At 33.2% G+C, this 19,381-nt stretch overlaps 1 protein-coding gene across 1 annotated transcript in view; it reads left to right on the top strand.

Annotated features, from left to right (window-relative positions):
- Positions 1–19,381, top strand: part of LOC121132518 (regulating synaptic membrane exocytosis protein 2-like) — a 102,143-nt gene that overhangs the window by 78,661 nt on the left and 4,101 nt on the right. Inside the window, 9 exon segments of the mRNA XM_040727935.2 lie at positions 3,009–3,085; positions 4,697–5,233; positions 15,399–15,529; positions 15,744–16,020; positions 16,367–16,698; positions 16,861–17,400; positions 17,482–17,552; positions 17,621–17,763; positions 17,766–17,817. Of these exon segments, the coding sequence (XP_040583869.2) occupies positions 3,009–3,085; positions 4,697–5,233; positions 15,399–15,529; positions 15,744–16,020; positions 16,367–16,698; positions 16,861–17,400; positions 17,482–17,552; positions 17,621–17,763; positions 17,766–17,817 (2,160 nt within the window).

Raw genomic sequence — 19,381 nt, 5'->3', positions numbered from 1 at the left:
ATTTTATGAGTCATCTAACCTCTTTTATGAGCATGGGAAAAAAACTCGTTCGTGACGTACTCCCACTCCATCTGTATGAGGTCATTGATTTTCTACCTTCGCCAAAGAAGTTGAGCGAGTTTATATTTCTGTCTTAGCTTGTTTGTCTGTTGGGGAGCAGGATTACGCCAAAAGTTACAGATCAATTTTGATCGAACTATATAGTCACAGTAACAGGATATAAAATTTGTAGTGGTCAAGGTCAAAAGTGAAGGTAGAACAAAACGTAAAAAAAAAACCCTAATCGACCATAACTTTGGAAACTATTGAGGCACAGAGCTCATATTGGTGTCATTATGTAGGTTTAAAGAAGATGCTTCATATAACAAAAAAACAATTCAGGAAAAAAGACCAAGGCGAATGTTTTGCACTCTACCGAGTGTTCATTCTAGTGCTAATTGTAGAGCACAGTCCTGTATATGTACAAACCATCACTTGCTTTTGATAGAGCTGTTACATATCAATACAATTTTTCTCACATATGATGTAGGATAACATACCAACAATCTAATATAATCATAGGTGAGAACATACTACATATGTATATTAGGATGTACTGTAATGACAAAAGTTGGGAATTTGGTATCGCCGTATGTTTTTTTATTTTGAAGTTTATTCCTCCAAACAAAAAAATAATCATCAAACACCCAAACAACGAGATTTGATTAGTAGAAATGAGGAAAAACGTCTATACGCATTAGACGCGATACCAATAGTTAATATTTATTTAATGGCAGCATATTTGGAACTAAAATACTCTTACCATGAGTCAATTTCGAGAAAGACTGTAAATATATTGTTGCAAAATATATGTTTTATCTATAATACTTATAAAAATACAAATTCTGTAACTGGATTCAAATCGATAGTTTTAATGAAAAAACACCAAAGTTTCCTTTTTTTTTTTTTTTTTTGACATTTTACAAATTTTACAATCAAAGTCGTCCATGAAGGACCATTTTTTTTTTCTTTGACGTTTGATTGTTATTTTCTTGTTTAAAGGAATAAAATGTAAAATAAAAATTATTTCTCAATACCAAATTCCTAATTTGCGTCATTTAGGTACATACTTATGTATATAATTAACTTGGCTTCATTTGAATTAGATTGAGGACTTTTATAGCTAATAAATTTGTCATAGGCTATTTAAAGTTAATTAATAACTCTGCTTCTCATGTCTTAATTATTTAAATATATTTCAACACGCAATCTTATAATATATATATATGCCCTTTTAAAACGGTTTTTTTGTTTGTTGTTGCTCCTTCCACCTCTTTCAATGTACTCACTCTATGTATAATTTATGATTAGATTGTTGATTTTGTTCAATATAACGCTTTTATAAGTTTAAAGTAGGTTGAGCAAATCCCTTGCCTTGCCGATATATTTATTCCACACAAGATGTCACTTTTTACTATATGTACCACAAATGACGTATGAAACTTTGTCCCCCCCCCCTTTTGTAAAATCCACTTTGTACAGTTAAAAGAGTGAATTTAAGGAGTGTGAATAGTTCAAAGGTGTCCCCAGGATTACATTTTTTTAGGGGGAGAGGGAGTGGGGGAATTTTTGCAAAAAAAATTTAATTAAATAGAAAAAAGTTTCAAAAATCCACACTTTTTCACAAAATATATCAAAATTCATATTTATTTTTATAAAATGACGGAAATCCAAAACTGTTCACTATAAAGTTATGAAAATCTTTGGAAAAACATTTCAAAAACTTATTGATATTCTCAAATAATTAAATTTTTCGAAACAAAATTTGAAAAATCAAATTAAATTATTAAATTTGGTTGGAAAAAAATTTGAAAGGGGGGGGGGGTGTACAACACCTCCATCCCACCTTCTGGGGATGCACCTGTTGGTAGTCATGTATATATTTTCAAGTATATTCGACATTGATTCACGGCGTTACATCTGTAACATATATGCGTACACTGTATGTTACTGTAAGCTGTTGATTTCTCTGTTTCTATTCTCCCTTATTTGTGTTCCGAACATTGATTGGTTGAATAAAAATGAGCTCTTGCTAAAAGTCGTAATCCATTCCCAACAATTATTACAAAAAGAGTAGTCTCTACTTTAGTGGATTTACTCAACATCTATGATCTGATATTGGGCAGTTTTTCTGTTTGGATGGAAGTTTGCATGATACAATATTAGGAACGTCCGTAGGGGTTGGACTGGAGGGGCTGTAAATTTGAAAATGAACTGTCTCTGAATACTTTTTGAATTTTTTTTCAAAAAATTTAATATTTGAAATTTTTTTCGATAAATTTAATTTTTTGAATTTTTTCCAAAAATAAAAAAGATTTCAATTTTTTCCCAAACAATTAAATTTTCTTTGGATAACTGTGGGTTTTTAGAATATTTTTATAGTGATAGTGTTTTTCTTGTTTGTCTAATCCAACGGATTCCGCACCTTTTTACTGTTTCTTTTTGGAGGAAAGATTGTGTGATTCAATGAAAGTAACGACGTGGAGAACAATTAATTGTCACCATGAGTGTGTGAGATCATCAATGACGGAGAGTAACATTGATGATGTATTAGTGTAGTAAGTCCTGGTTGGACTAAGAGTAAACTTTTGTTTATTTCCTTCATCTTACTCCTCGTTTCTGATAATAACGTAACGTCATGACAGCTAAGCTGCTTTTCAAATTTTCAAGATTACCACGCTTATTTTCAGTTTTATTTTTTGCTAACAATGCATATTGTTCCTCCCTATTTATGACTCACGTTGTTGACTATTTTAAAAAGGAGACAACACCTTATTAGTAAGGAGCAAGAAAATAAATAAGAAGACTAGGACTATTGTTGATATGAGAAGTACGAGTTTGTATGTTCGGATACCGAACCAAGAAAAATGTGTTTCAACGGAAGGGGATTGTTCTTATTTTTATTATTTTATTCTGTGAAAGTCATTACAACATACTCACATGCATATATTTGCCTTTATTTACTGTAGGCGAGCTCGAAATACAAGGAACCGAGAGGCTTCTTAAAGAAGAGATCCTTGACGCTAAAATAAAAAAGTTTTTTGGGGTAAGTTGAATTCATTTGAGATTCTACAACTTAAGTATAGGTATATCCTTAACTTTTTGTCATTATCAAAGAGAGGAGGGGGGACAAAGGGAGAGAGAAACAGAGATAGAAAGAAAGCGAGTTTTTAGTGTATGTCATGTTCAACCATTTGTTTATTAATTATGTCCATATAGATTCAAGAAAACGACTCACAAGACAAAAATATATTAAGCCTTGGAGGAGAAGCTAAAAAAAGACGCAAAGGGTATCCTCATCATCCTTTACTTCTCTCAAGAGGGGAGGAAGTGAAGTAAAAAGCAAGGTGTTCTGTTTCTCCTGATTGTTAAATAAGAAATCTATAATCCCATTTTATTAATTTTTTTCCCTGCAAAATCCAACTTAACGAAGCCCCCCAAATTTGCTTTCTCCTCAGTGAGACCCTAATACAATGGTGATATCCATCAACTGTTCTCGAGGAGGAGGAAAGTCGACCCTGTCGTCCATTAAAAAACGGTCATACTACTTGCGGTGTTCCATAAATTCATCAAGTTCTAATCATTCAATATACGGGAATCCAAGATCTTGGGAGACACAAAAACGACATTCGCTCGGGGATACTATGTTGAAGGAGGGCGGATCCACTACTTATGCGTTCAGGTATACCGGGAACCCATGGGCAATCCGCTCCTCCGTATTTACATCGACATCGCTTCATCACGAGATCCAACTCTGTGCCAGAACAATATGATCCTTACAATAATGAATGGTTGATTGGAAACAGAGGATGTTCCTCGTCATATCCTTGGGAAGACGACGATCATCCATCTCTATCTTTAGACAGGACTAGTCATACTATTAATAGCGCATCCAGACCCATAGGAGGTCATCAATATCGCCAATATTCTCTTTCAAGTGAATTACCTACCACATCGTACGGCCGGCAACAAAATTCATATATTTCCTCTGGTTCTTCCTCTTCAAGACATCACCCTTCCTTAGTTCATCAAAGTCGTATAGAAAGTAGTTCTCGAGGAGTAAGCAAATATTCTTTCAATCCTCTTCCTCCGTCAAGACCGCCATTAACTCTTGGTCGATCCTTGCAGCTTGTTACATCAGGATCTTTTTTAGCATCAACAGCATCCTCATCAGAGCAGCACAGGAATATTGCTTCTGGAGGAGGAGGAGGTGGTGGACTTGCAACTGGAATAGGGGCTCCAACCACAACAACCCGTAAAAAAACTGTCAGATTTGATCCCACTGAAGAGTGGACCTCCAACAGTCCGAGCAATTCCTCCCCACTCCATAGGCCTTATCATCAACAAACCCCTGCACCGGATGAGTGGATGACCATAGAAGACGTAGAATCTGGTCGTTGGGCCCACTGGGACACCATACGACAAGAAAGTCAGGAATCTGCTACTCGGGACTCTGGTATTGAAACAAGCTCCTGTTTCACGTCCAGCGAAGACTCAAATCGGGGAGATCAATTCCATTTTAAAAAGGTATCATTATTTTTGTCTCTGAGTGCCCTGCTTTCACATTCATTCTCTCTCTCTCTCTTTTTCTCTTTCCAAATTCAAAATGAAAAGTCCCAAAATCATAGCATATCCCTCATATATTTTCCATTTTCAGCATCCAGTTTCATGGCAACAAGATGGCCCACGCCTAGTGGGTCATATGATCTTGCAAAAGAACTTGAAGGAAGGTTACGGTTCATCTTCGACAGCAAGTCTTTTGGGAGTCAAAGTCGTGGGTGGTAAGCTTTTGCCCATTACAAATCACTACGGAGCTATCGTTGAAAAAGTTAAAAAGGGTAGTGTAGCGGATACAATCGGACATTTACTCCCGGGTGATGAAGTTTTAGAATGGAATGGTCATTCATTGGTGGGAAAGACGTATGAGGAAGTTCATGACATAATCAGCGATTCCCGCCATGATTCTCAAGTAGAGCTTCGAGTCTCAAGGAGTAGACCTCTTCCCTCTGACATGGGAAGAAGTGCTGTCAATAACACGAGTGGAGGATTTGTTCATGCCAGACCAGCAAATCCTTATGGCCGAAAGTACATGGAGCGACCCTCCGTCACGATAAGTGATCCTCTAGGAGATACCCATATGCTCAGATCTCATTCACCTTCCAATCTAAGCCAACCCTCTGCGACACGAATACAGGTATGTGAGCCTTAAATATGTTTACATTATACAATATACATATGTCTATTAGTACATGCAACATAATCCATTTTTTACACTATCTCTTGTCTTCTGTTGTCTTGCCGCCCTCAGCATCTATTGATTAATTGCACTGTTTTTTCATAATTCATTAAAATTACTATTATTCATTATTAACAAACTTAGTTCAAAGAGACAAAACACACCTAACTTATTTTAAATAAATAATATTAGCTATATAATAATTAAATTAATCATATTAATGTATTGCTATTCATTAACTAAAAAAATATGCATAGATTTTCTCAAGGACGAAATAAACTTAATTTTTTACTTCAGAAGAAAAATATATACTGAACAATAAAATATACATTGAGGAAACTGAAATTTATACTTTAGACCTGAGCTATTATAATTATCAACTTCTGCTTATATTTTTTTCTAAGTATACATACATTAGTCAGTCAGCTATTCATAATATCAAATAAATATAATCATAACATGGAAATTAATAATACGAGTAACATAACGTATAATTGAAGCTTTTTTTTTTTCTGCTATTAATTACACTCTTTATTCGCTTCTTCCTTTTTTGAACTCTTTCAATTAATATATATATTTCATACTTAAGTCCTATCAAATAATGAGGGAAAATGGAAAAATTGCTCCCATTTTCAATAAGTAGTAATGGAATATAATATGGTGCATTAACATAAAAACAATCTGAAACAAAAATCAAGAAAAAGAGTTCCAATTTATTTGTTACTTCATATCATGAACGTTCGCAGGATTAGGTTCAGTTAGGGGGGGGGGATTTCAAAAATCCATAGCTGCTCACAAAATATTACAAAAATTCATATTTTTTTGTATAATAAATTCCAGAATTTAATGCATAATATTGAATTTTTTGAAAAAAAAAAATTCAGAAATGAAATTTCAAATATTCAATTTTTTTGCAAAATGAAATTTATAAGTACATAACAATTCAAAAAAAAAAATTTAATCTTTAGCAAATCACAAAAAGTTTAATTTTTTGGAAAAAAAATTCCAAAATTAAATGTACAATATTAAATGTTTGAACAAAAATTTAAAAAATGAAATTTAAACATTAAATTTTTTGAGAAAAATTTGAAAATTTAATTTAAAAAAAAAAATTCAAAATCTACAATGAATCACAAAAAAATCAATTTACAAAAAAATTCCAAAATTAAATTTTAATCATTATATTTTTTGAAAGAAAAATTTTACTGCTATTTTTGAGTAACTTTTTATTCATCATGTGCAAAAAGTTTTCAGTAAAAAGTAAAAATTTCTTAGTTTGTTTAAGGGGCTACCTTCCGTTCATCCCACCCCCTACCGACACCCCTGCATATATACAGGCCAATATTTATAGACATATTTGAGTCAACTATAGGCTTAATACTCAATTTGCTTGAATGAGTTAAGATATCCAAGAATTTTATCAATAGTACCTATACTTTATTTAAAAGACTTATATTGGCCCCAATATGGCTTGTTTCAAGCATAAAATACGTTAAATTCTCAAATTTTAAAACGACGCTCAATTTTTGATGTTTTAAAAGCAATTTTTGACACACACAAGGGGTTAACAAGGAAAAGAAGCAAAAATATAAGATTGAATATTTGTAATCCGCCGACAATCTTGAACACAAATCAAGAAAAAGAGATAATACCAATAAATTTTTACTTCGTACACCGGTAGTTGCATAAATACGCGGACTATTTGTAGCAAATAATTAAATGTGTAATAAAATTCGTATGACGTATTTTTTTTGAGAATTATATAATAGAGAATTTATTCTGGTATAAAATTTAATATAATTACTGAATATAACCGCCATCAGCTGCTATGACACTCTCCAAGCGCCCGTGGAAGGCCTTGCACACATTGATGATGTAATGGTCTTCCATGGCTGCCCATTGTTCATTGACCTTGGCCTTCAATGATTCCAAATTCGGGTGGCGGATAGCACAGGCCTTCTTCTCAATTTGCCACCACACACTGTAGTCAAGGGGATTCAAATCAGGTGATTTAGGTGGCCAAATGTTTTTGTTCCAAAATGGCATGTTGGCTTCTTTTTAAACTACTCCTTGTTTGCATAATTAGTCGTATGTTTTGGATCATTGCCGTTGTGAAATATCCGTTACAAGACCCATTTTAAGTGTAATACCCGAGGGAAGAAGATTTCGTGGCCAATAGTAGGATTAACATTGAAATTGTTCTTTCCCCTTTCCAAAGAAATATTTACACCCTCATGTTTGACAGTGGCGAGGGTGTTCTGTGTTCATGTTATCCAACTGATAAAATATACCTTACAGTAACATTATTGACCCTTATTTTCTAGTCCGTGGGAATACTTATTTTATCCACTCTACATATGTTGACCCCAATATGTTCAACCACAAAATCAGAGAATCTATCATTCTCTTACTGTGCTGATCAATTTTGACTCATTAATCTAATTGAATGAAATCTTTTACTCCATTTTGAATTTTAATAGTTTATGAACAAAATAAGGAAATAAAAACGGTGCAAGAACAGAATATATTTGTTATCTCAACATAAAGATCATCTTGAACAAAATTCAAGAAAAAAAAATCCCAATTCATATTTTGAATACAAATATATATATAGGTATACAAACAGACTAATATTTCATATACTTATTTGATCTAATTATATGCTCAGTACTCAAATTACGGAAATGAGTTAAGATACTCCGGATTTTATTCTCAGGTTTAAAAACCTTTATTTGATTTAAGAGACTAAGATGGGCCCGTTTAATCATAAAATTTGTCATTTTCTCATTCTTTTTATTCCCAGTATTAATTTGCACCACTATAAGAGTGACATTTGCAGCACAGCCAAAGGTTTAACAAGAATAAATTGTATATTTTAGAATTTAAAAATATATTAATATCAAATAGGAAATCAGAATGAAAATATCAACGTACAGTCCAATATTTCATAGACTTATTCCAGTCAATAAATTGCCTGGAATGAGAGTAGATACCCAAGAATATTAGCTATAAGTTCGAATCTTAATTTGGGTTGAGAGACGTATAGTGGCTCCGATATGAGCCCTTTCAATTTCTAATTATTTCTTTGGTAGCGAGCAATTTGTGGAAAATATTTTGTATATAGAAATTGACGATTATTCGTCGTCGAATACAAAGATAATCATTACACAATTATGATTATAACATTGTAGCATACTTTTGTGTTGACGGGCCACATTTACTTTCAACTTTGAAGATGAGGAAGAATTACATAGGAGTGTGCTCCATCTCTTCTTCTTTTGTGTACGTGCTTACTCCAGCATACACCTTCTGCTTTCTTCTTAAAATTACATTTACAAAATATGTGAATGAGAAGAAGTTTTTTTTTTTTTTTTTTTTCAATCAGATTCCCACGCCCTTCTTCTTATTTGTGACTGGGATAGTATGTAGTTTTGAAGGGAAGGCTGCTGAGTTTATCTTCTATTTTTTGCCTCTGCTATTTTCCCCTCTCTTTCTCCTTTTTCCGGTTCTCTTCATTTCTCTTCCTCTTAAAACTACCTACTGTTACTAAACTCTATTTCTTTTTCTACATTTCATTGATATATAATTAATACTTAAGTACATGCAAGGCATGAAGCATACTCGTACCTCTTCAGTCTCTATTCTCCTTCTTTATTTAATGGATCTAATATTATGTATCTATTAGCAGGGGCGTCCGCAGGATTAAATATAAATAAATTGTTTTGCTTTTTTTGGGGAGGGGGGTGGCTTGGTTTTGGAATTTTTTACAAAAGAAATCCAAAAAATTCAAAACCCCATAGCTATTCACATAAAATTATATTGTAAATATTAAATTTTTTCGAAAAAATTTAAAAAATCCATAGCTGTTCACACAAAATCCCATCTTTTGCAAAAAAAATTCAAAAATTAAATTTTCAGACTTTTTACAAAAAAATTCAAAAAATGGATCTCCAATATTGCATTTTTTCTAAAAGATATCAACATTTATAGCTATTCACAAAAAAATTAATTTTTTTGGTAAAAATTTATTTTTCTAATATTAAATTTTTTTTTTTTTCAAAAAAATTTCAAAAATTCATAGCTGTTTACAGAAAGTCACTTCTTTTTTTTTTAATTCAAAAATTCATAGCTTTTCACAAAAAATTAAACTTTTTCTAAAATTAAAGCAAAAAATTAATTTCTTACATTACATTTTTTCGAAAAAAAAATCAAAAATCTGAAGCTATTTACAGAAAATTAAATTTCAAATATTAAACTCTTGGGAAAAAAATTCGAAGATATTCATTGAAAAATTAAACCGATCCAGAACACAACATCTTTACAAGGCTGAATTAGTTAGACCTCCATAAGATTTTCAAAGCAAAGACTACAACCATTTCAGACTGCGATCTCACGATTTTTTTATCTCAATATATTTATGAACTTCTTTTTTTTCTTTTTTTCTTTGTCTCAATCTATGTGTTGTACAAATATGATTTATGTAACACATTTAAGTAAATTGACGTAATATGCCGATGTTTACAATTTTTAAAGAAACATGATTCATCAAAAATGCATCTTCCGGGTGCGGCAAAAACAATCTTTACAGTTCATTTTTGCTAAATAAATCAAGATTTTTTTTTAATGCAATAAAATTCTTCTGGTCAAATACTAAAAAAAGTGAAAAAAAATGGAATAAACAGAAAAAAAAATATCTTCCTAAGTGTTTTAGAAGACGAGAAAATGTCTTCTGAACGTGACCATTAAATTTAAGTTTGCGCACTTTTGGACACTGGAAGAAACCAAGGGCGGAGAAGTTATTACCATGGGTCGAGAGACCAACTACCCGGACATTAACGTGGTATTCCATAAGGATGGTGCGTCTCCACACACGTCCAAAAAGGCCCAGAAGGGGTTGAAGGACAACTTACCTTTCTGGCCTAAAAAAATGTGGCCTCCTAATCACCTGATGCCATCTCATTGGACTTCACTTTTTGACTGCATTTGGCCTGCACCGTACACCATCCAAATATCAACAACCTCAAGGACACCGTCAATGTCTTAGAACTACATCTGCAATTGGTGCAAGGCCTTCCGTGGCAGCCTGGAAGCCATCATTGCTGCCAAGGAGCCCTACATCAATTATTAGGGTAGCCAAGACTGTATATTAGCTCTTTTTATTCCACTATATAACCTATTACAGCTGGTTGTTGGGATATATCTTGATGAAGTTCTAGATTGAAAGTATAAAGATTTTTTCGCCACACCCGTTAAAAAATTAATGTTGCCTGGATTTTAAATGAGACAGTTCTAAACCGATTTTTTTGAAAGACCAGCGTAACCCAATTTTTATTTGAGACCGATTAGACAGAATTAATGTTTGAGAGTGGTCTAGACTGAACTTCTTTTAGGTACAAAATTAAGTTAGTCTACTAAAAATCATAATTGTCTCAGACCGGTTTAGGATTTTTAGCCGAAATCCAACATCCAAAAACACACGAAGGTTGGTATTAGTATTTCTGCCATAATAATAATAAAGCAAATAGTTATGATCCAAGTCACCCTTCTTGCTTTTCGAAATGTGGTGCAACAACCTAAAGACAATCTTCTACAAAATCAAGAAGAGGAAATAATCCCTATTAATTTGTTTACTTCATATATATCTATGTAGAGTAGACGTCGACTGATTTATCGGATCAAAATCGGATAGCCAATATATTTGGCCAACTGTCCAACATCGGCAACGAATCGGTATCGAAGAAAGTTTTTTACAAGCATTGACATTTGCTCCTCCGATATTTTATATAATCTATTCAGAAAAACAAGGAAATTAAATAAAAAAATTGTCATAACATTTTGGGTTCCTGGGATTCCTTATTCATTAAAATATTAATGCATAAATGCATTCATCCGTTATTACTTAACCCTATATGGACGAAATTAAGATCCACTTTGTGTAAAAATTTGAAATTTATATTTTTTTTACTTAGTATAAACCCCATTGAAAAAATATTTATTTGAAAATATATTTTGATCTTCCTATCAAGAATTTCCCTGGTGTCGTTTTAAAAGTACCATTCCAGTATAAATAACTTTTGTTGTTATTTCATAGTATCCATGCCTATTAAAAAACTACTGTAAAAGTAACGTTAATCAAATTTCTATTGTTTCTAAATATATATATATTGGCTGCTAAATATAAATTTGGTGACTTTAAAAAAATATTGATTGACAAATAAACTATCCACTATGAAATTGAACGAAACACAGCCTTGCTGCAACTAAGCATAATGGGATTTGGCATACTGCATTGCAATTTTGTTTTCATGCAGCATTTTGCCATTTTACAACGCTGTTGTGTAGGAAGGGTTTCAGGAAAATTAGATATTTGGTCTAAATGAAGATCGTCTTGTTGATTGGAAGGAATACTAAGCTTATCAGAATCTCTTCTGTATAGGCGCAAGCAGCTTATAATAGTCACGCACATCAAATTAAAAACAATTTTTAGATATGCTTTCTTTGTTCGAACATGGATTCTGTACAAACCAATAAGAGAGTCCATCAAATCGACTCCCCCCATAAATGAATTGTAAATCTTAATGATGGAGGGGCATGGCACAGTTGCGAACTCTTTGCGTTTTCTGATGTACCGGTTGACTTCACTTATTGGTTGAGCTGTAGCAAAGGATAGAAATTATGTTCACACATCTCTTCATTAGCTCATTGTCAGATGGTAGAATATGTACTACACCTAGAACTCGATTGATTCTCACAGTTCCAAGAGAATATATTTCCTTTATCGCTAGTTCTAAAATGAAGGGAACACTGGTAAACCAATTATCGAACTACAAGAGGTGATTTAGTCTCTTTGGTATAGACTTGGCAAGCCACAAGACAATGTTGAAGCTTGTTCCTAAGTCAGGTTCTCCCTTAACCCGTAATCATAAATTTCAAAATCATATTGGATACCATCAGTTCCGCACAAGGCAAAAAAAATTAAATCTGCATTTATGCAGCTTACTTGGAATATATTGCTTCATGACATGTTTTCCTTAGAACGGAACCATTTGTTCATCCACACAAAGGATTTTGATCCTTCTCAATATTTCGAAACTTTTTTTTGGAGATGAGAAACAAATGTTCTAATTTTGAAAATTTTGTCGTAATCTGGGTGATTCCTTGATGGAATTTCATCATTATTCGCTAAATGGAAACATTTATTTATTTTTTCCCATCTATCTCTAGAAAAAGTCTAACATATCTCCTTTCCAGCTGAAAAATCTGAGCTCCAATAGTTTCTTATTCAACATAGCTCTAGAAGACTCATGATCAGGAGTGTTGCAATGAATTGCTCGATTTATACTTGTGTCAGCTGCAATGGTTTATTGATTTTGATTTGACTGGAATAGAGATTACTTTGATCCACCATATAAGTAAAAAAACTATCATCAAATAAATCTCGAAAGTTTTCGATCGGTGAGCGAACATCGACCATATCTCCAAGTTGTCCTTTCCATTGTGGAATTTCTCTTCCAGAGTAATCTTTGATGAGATTCCATGGAATTGTAGATCTATCTTTATTTTTAGTGGATTTTGAAGAAGAAGGTGCAAATGGGGTTAACTCTTCTTCATCAACGTTGTCGTCTTTGCATAGAACATAGGATTCTGTGTTCGCCTATCCCTTGTCCCTCCTCTCTCCTCCGCGTGCACAAATGACATTATCTAAATTATAACCAATTATCATTGTGATGACCTATAATCTAGAATATAAATTGTTGATTTTTTAATGATCAAATTTATTTATCAAATATATTACTGTTATAAAAATCATGTTCATCCTCAGACTCTGAAGAATATACATCTTCTTTTAGCATTTTTTCCACTTGGACTACAATTCGAGACTTCGGACATCGCTGCAGAATTTTTTTGGTTTCATTTTCGTGAAGACAAGGAATTAATTTTTACATGAATAAGCCTTTCAAAAGGAAACGTACATAAAACAATTTAATTATATTAATTATAATAGGATTTTAAATTTGAAACTAATTATTCAATTCTTGAGCATTTAGTTACCACTGATAAATTAATTAGGTATTTCACTTACTTGTAAGTAGGGATGTATGACCACCAACTTTTTGAAATCCTTGACTTCCAAAATCAACGCAAAACAATACGCAAATAACGTCATTTCCGAAGATAATCACAACTATTCAGCAAAGTACTTTATATCAAAGAAGTAACTTTGGATCAAAAGTACAGGATGGATTAAGTGTGGTGAAAAAAAATTTGTTTTCTTCTCTTCGTAAAATAGATATTTCTATTGCGTACTTGTAGAAGGACAATCGTCCCTAGGTACTTCATAAAAAGAGTGGTATACAAAGTTTACCTCCTTTATCATGGCGTTAGGTTACAAACCCTTACATAAGATTTATTCATTACTTAGGCCTGTCAAATTTGTTTTCATACAAATCGGTATTGTTTTTTAACCGTTCATTTTATTGACATTAGTTATGCGAGATTGTTTTGATGAATCCGTACTTTATAACTCTCACAAGTAAGCCTTTTTGATCAAGTAAGGTTTTAGTGAACAAGGGCTAAAAGAATATGCAAACAGAAAAAACCCATAGTGATAAAACATAACAAATACTTTCACGAATATGGTTCAATTTAGTGTTGTCTCAGTCCTTATTTAGGAATGAAGAATGCAGAGCCTGTCCAGATCAATCTTCTAGTTCAGTCCTGCATATCAGTCCTAAAAACTTATAAAGTTCGGTCCTTGATGACATCACTCAACTTGATTTCTTTTTCTTTTTTTTACATGTTCTAGTCCTGACAGTCCAAACGACCAACAGTCCTAAGGACCAGTCCCAAGGACAGATAAGACGGGACTGGGGCGTAAGACTGGACTGGAACCAATAAATAAGGACTGAAACAACACTAGATATATCTAATCATTTGTAAAATATATGATATGAAATCAGATTAGAAAATATTCTGATGGCAGCCCATGATTTTTAAAGTACAGTTCAATATTTCATGGACTTATTTGAACCAGTTATAGGTTCTGTATTCAAAATTGAATGATGAGTGAAGATATTTAAGAATATTAGCTATAAGTTAGAACCTTTATTTAGTTTAAGAGACTCATATTGCTCCCGACATGACTTTTTTCAATTATAATCTTTTAATTTCTCATCATTTTATTGCGAGGTTCAATTTTGGCTAATTTAAGTGCAATTTACAACGCCTGCAATGGATTTATAAAAATATTTAGTATATAGGTAATTCGTTGAAAAATACAAATATATTCCTCAGTCGTTTTTGAGATAGATCATTCTAGCTTGTTTTTGTGTTGGCTGGCAACATATGCCCTTTTTTGGCATATGTTTAAACCGATGTTTGTTTTAGATAACTCCGAAACATGTATTTTGAAGCGAGTTCTCACACTTCATCTCAAACAAAGTAGTACAGCACCCATATTGGGCTCCGAATGACTTTTTTGATTACCTCATATTAAAAATAAATTACGTGGTCAACGATTTTCGACACGCACTTAATTTAATTAGTAAAAGTTTTTGTAAATAGTATAGAGTTTATTCTAATAAGAGAACTTTAAGATAAAAATTATGTATGCAAGATGTCAAACTTTAAGTTGGAGACAAAAAATAAAGCCTACAAGTACAACGTGTAGTTTTTTCAAGGTCATATAGGTAAAATATCTCAAATACCCTTACATCAACAATTACCTCTGATTATCTTGTGAAAAACACAAAAGTTCAGATTATCTTCTCTTTTTTTTTTTTTTTAATGATTTGTTATAGCATGTAGATACGTGGTGGTGGTGATTGCAAATAAGGACTCATCAGGGACGTTATCAGGCTATAACTTATTCAATTGTAGTAGCTCGGAGTGTTTTATATTTTAACTTATGAAATACCCCGTTTTATGGGGACAAATAAAATGTCATATCAAAATTTAATTAAAATGAAAGTAACAAAAAGGTCAAATAATCACAAACTGATGATCTTTTTCCTAAATTTATTTATTTCAAAATAGTAACCACACCCTTAAAATTGCCCCTAATTTACATACAAACAATTTCTGATGATGAGGTGTTCATATAAAAACTATGAGGTCCTTTTAGGTCAAGACTTGGTACGATACAGATCGAGTTTCTCTAATCGTGACAGTGCTTTCAGCGGTGGATTTGCCTCCTAGGGTTAATGGCCAATATAGAAATCCTTATGCCAAAGTCTATTTACTACCAGATAGAAGGTGATTTTTTTGATATATATCTTTTTTTAAATTCATACATATTTTCAATTTTAACAAAGCAATCAATGTAAATTCAAGCCATGCCTGTATACTGACATAGGTATTTTTTGAGCTTTTTTCTTTTTATTCATATATAATTTATTCGCTTCCCTATTCAAATGAAAATAGTAATGCGAGTTTGAGTATAAATTTGTAAATTTTTTTGGGATCTTAGTGAGTCATCCAAGCGGAGGACTAAGACATTAGGGAATACAAATAACCCCAACTGGAATCAGAGCTTTGTTTTCACAAACATTGAAGCATACGAGTTGGCTTCCCGAGTTTTGGAAGTCACTATTTGGGACTACGATCGATTTGGAGCGAATGAATTCCTTGGTGAAGTATCTGTCAATGGTGAAGATTTAGTAGGAGGATCTTCCGGTGATGAAGGAACTTGGCTTCCTCTATCTCATCATCACCCACCTTTCTTTTCGGATCAAGTGGGAGTTTTGGTAAGCGGGAATGTCATCATAGCCCAGGTCTACCTTTGAATTTCAGTCTGTCAAAAAATATATTAACTATAATGATCAAGTTCTTAGAGAAAAACTATACCTTTTCAAAAAGTTTAACTACTGTACTTTAACCTAATTTTTATTGACCAATGAATATCATAATGATTAATAATAGTGCAAACATATATTGAATTAATTATTTGCTTGCACAAAAGCTGCTGAATCACAAATAGACTTGAGTATTAGATGTAATTATCACACTGTATTTTAAACCTCAAATGTATATTTGGTATATAAATCCCCATCAAAGATTATTCTAAATCATTTATAAATTATAACTTTTCAGAAAAGAGGGATGTATTTGGATACAGATCATCCTTCGTCTTCCCATCATCATATATCCCCTCCGAGTACTATGTCACGTCTTTCCGACTCTGAATTTTCAGACCTTGACGAATATGGTCTTCCTCGAGGTGCAGGCAACATTCCAGGAGTGACGGATTTGGATCGATATCCAAGTAGAAGGTACGACGCAGACTATATACAGTCTTCTAATCCCCAGGATCACTCTCGAAGGCAAAATTTTCCTCATCATAAGTACCAAGATCCAGACGATCAATCCCACTATTATTCTTCCTCATATTATCATTCAAGATCCAGAAGTCAAGAAGACGAGAGGTTAGGAACTTATTATCTAGCATTTAATACTTATGGAGCAAGCCTCTAACATACATTTTCTTTATTCAATACATTTTAGTGACATTATGTAAAATATGAGTCTATATAACTATGAAATGTCATTCATAGATATTAATTGAGTCCTTTCTGTATCTCTTTTAGACGAGTGCCTCAAATGCCACCATCTTCAACATCCTTATCTCATTCCCATCATCATCGCGGAGCATCACGCTCTGCGACTGCAACTCCAACAGGATCCCCTCAAAAAAGAAGACTTCCACAAATCCCTTCTTCTACACGTGAAAGAGACTTTGATGACAGACCCAGAATGTTAAAGAATCGAGTACGCCCGCCTCCAAATGGTCCATTTGGAGGTGGACGAAGGGGTGGATATAGTGATACTGAGCTCGTAACAATGGATCGTTATGAGCAAGATTACGATACTCAAAGGGGATATTACACTGGAGACGATGTGCTTCCTCCACCTCCTCCTCCTCGTGGAAGGGGTGTACCTCCTCCCCCACCCATCCAGGCAACCGGCAGTGGTGGAAGTCGTAGACCTTCATACTCTTCTGGTGGTAGAATGATGTCAGAAACACATCAACCAACAGTGGAATTCGCTGGAGATAGCGATATTGAAAGTGTAATTAGTGCCTTTTCAAGTCAATCCGCCCCTCATTCTCGAGGTGGAAGGAAAACTGGGTATGAGAGTATAACATAGATAATTAATTATGATTCCATTTATTATATATATATATATATTTATTTTGTCGATGGCTGCAGTGTTCATGGTAAAGCTAACTTGGATCGCATCCATTTGGATAGAACGTTAACTGAAAGAGATGACAAAGCGGGTAAAATCCACCACCATAACTTGTATCACAAATATGTACACAATAATTAATGATTGATTTCCTCGTAGATTCCTTTGTTTTAGATGGAAGCCTTAGTGACACTGCCGTAAGTTCTTTGGATGCATTGGACAGACAAAAGCAAGTAAAGGACGCGTTACGTAAAGGTCAATCTATCGGTCCGGATAACATGGGTCAATCTGGTGGGAATCCATCTTCCTCGGGATTGGGAAAAAGTCCAATTCCACATCTCAACTCTCTGCTGCAGGTAGTAGTAAAAATCATAATTATAAGTCATTTTTACTTAATATATTAACTCTGTTAGTGAATTGGGGTATTATAATAAATTGAGGGAAACGTAATTATGTATTTCCTGCCTTTCTTTTACTCAGTATATCTTGTATATTATTGGTCAGATTGGATCATACGATAAGGTGTTGTAAGTTTATACTACAAACGCTTTTGGACAGAATTTCACTTGGCCGGTACTGCTGTGAATTATTGTGCGTCGTGTATGGAGGTCTCTAAGGAACAAATTTGCTATATTTTATGTGGGGGCGATACTCTTTCGGTTCGTGTTTTACAACAGTTGTTCGAGCGATTATGTTCTGTTGTAGTGGGGGGTGAATCATGCACCACGAAAATGTCGAAAAAATCATGGAAAATATTGAAACAAACACTCACCTTACCAGTTTTAGCATCACCTAGGAGCTGAACCTCGATCATAAAACCGTTTTGAGCTATTCACAGAAGGCTGGATACAAAAATACGTTAATAGGAGGCAAATCGTGCTTCGTTTTGTTAACGCCAGGCCGCACACATCTTTGATGCCGCACCTGAAGCTCCAAGAGCTCGGATGGGAAGTTCTTATGCATCCATCATACAGTCCATACCTGGATCCAAGGGACTATTACCTATTCCTGTCTATAGTTAACGCGCTTGGGGGTACAAATTTGGCCTGTCAAAAATTGGTGAACCGAGTTTTTTTGGTTAAGAAAGGCTTCTCCGAGAAGAGCTTGATGGAGTAGTATTCATATTTGCATAAAGTTATCAAATAGAACAGGGCATACTTGGCTTAAATCTGAGGATTATAACACTTCTCATAAAGAATTGAAAGAAGTCGAAAAATAAGAAATTACTTTTTCCCCCCCTAAAAAATGCTTCTTAGTCGTTTGAATCTACATTTTACCAAATAATAATTTTTAATATGGGCCTGAAACATTGGATCTGACTATTTGAAATACTGTTTTTTATCTTGATAATGCCTTATTTAGGACTTATTCTTATATTTATCATGTTTGAATTAAGATTTAGTTGATTTAATTAACTGTTTTACTTAAAAGTCGTTTTGATTTCTTAAATTCTTCTTTTTTTCAATTGAATGTTTATACAAAAAAAGAAGAAAAGTTATATCTTGTGAGCCCTAAACTCGTGTACTTTGTTCAGATTATTTGTAAATAGGGACGTATTTTTTCGCCATGTCTTATATTTAAACCAGCAGTTTTAGCAATTTAACTGATACTATTTAGTATCACTTAAATACTATTTTTGGGATTTATTTTTTAATCAGTTCATTAATTACTTTATAAAAAGGATGTCCATTAAAGAAATCTTACTCTCCACTTATGTCGATTCTGTGCTCAGAAACTATGTCGAATGCCACTTTGCCGGAAAAAATAATAAATATATTTGATGATTATAAAGGCTGTAATTCTATGAAGTTATGATTTCTATACATGTTACACTAATTTTAAAAAGATAAATATTTAATTATTTGCGCCTTATTGCATTAATTAAGTGTTTATTTCGTTATAAGGATGCTTCAACAGTAG

This window comes from Lepeophtheirus salmonis, chromosome 2, assembly GCF_016086655.4.
Source record: "Lepeophtheirus salmonis chromosome 2, UVic_Lsal_1.4, whole genome shotgun sequence".
Lineage (NCBI taxonomy): Eukaryota > Metazoa > Arthropoda > Copepoda > Siphonostomatoida > Caligidae > Lepeophtheirus > Lepeophtheirus salmonis.
The sequence above is the reverse complement of the archived record's forward strand: the minus strand, read 5'-3'. Positions and strand labels throughout refer to the sequence as shown.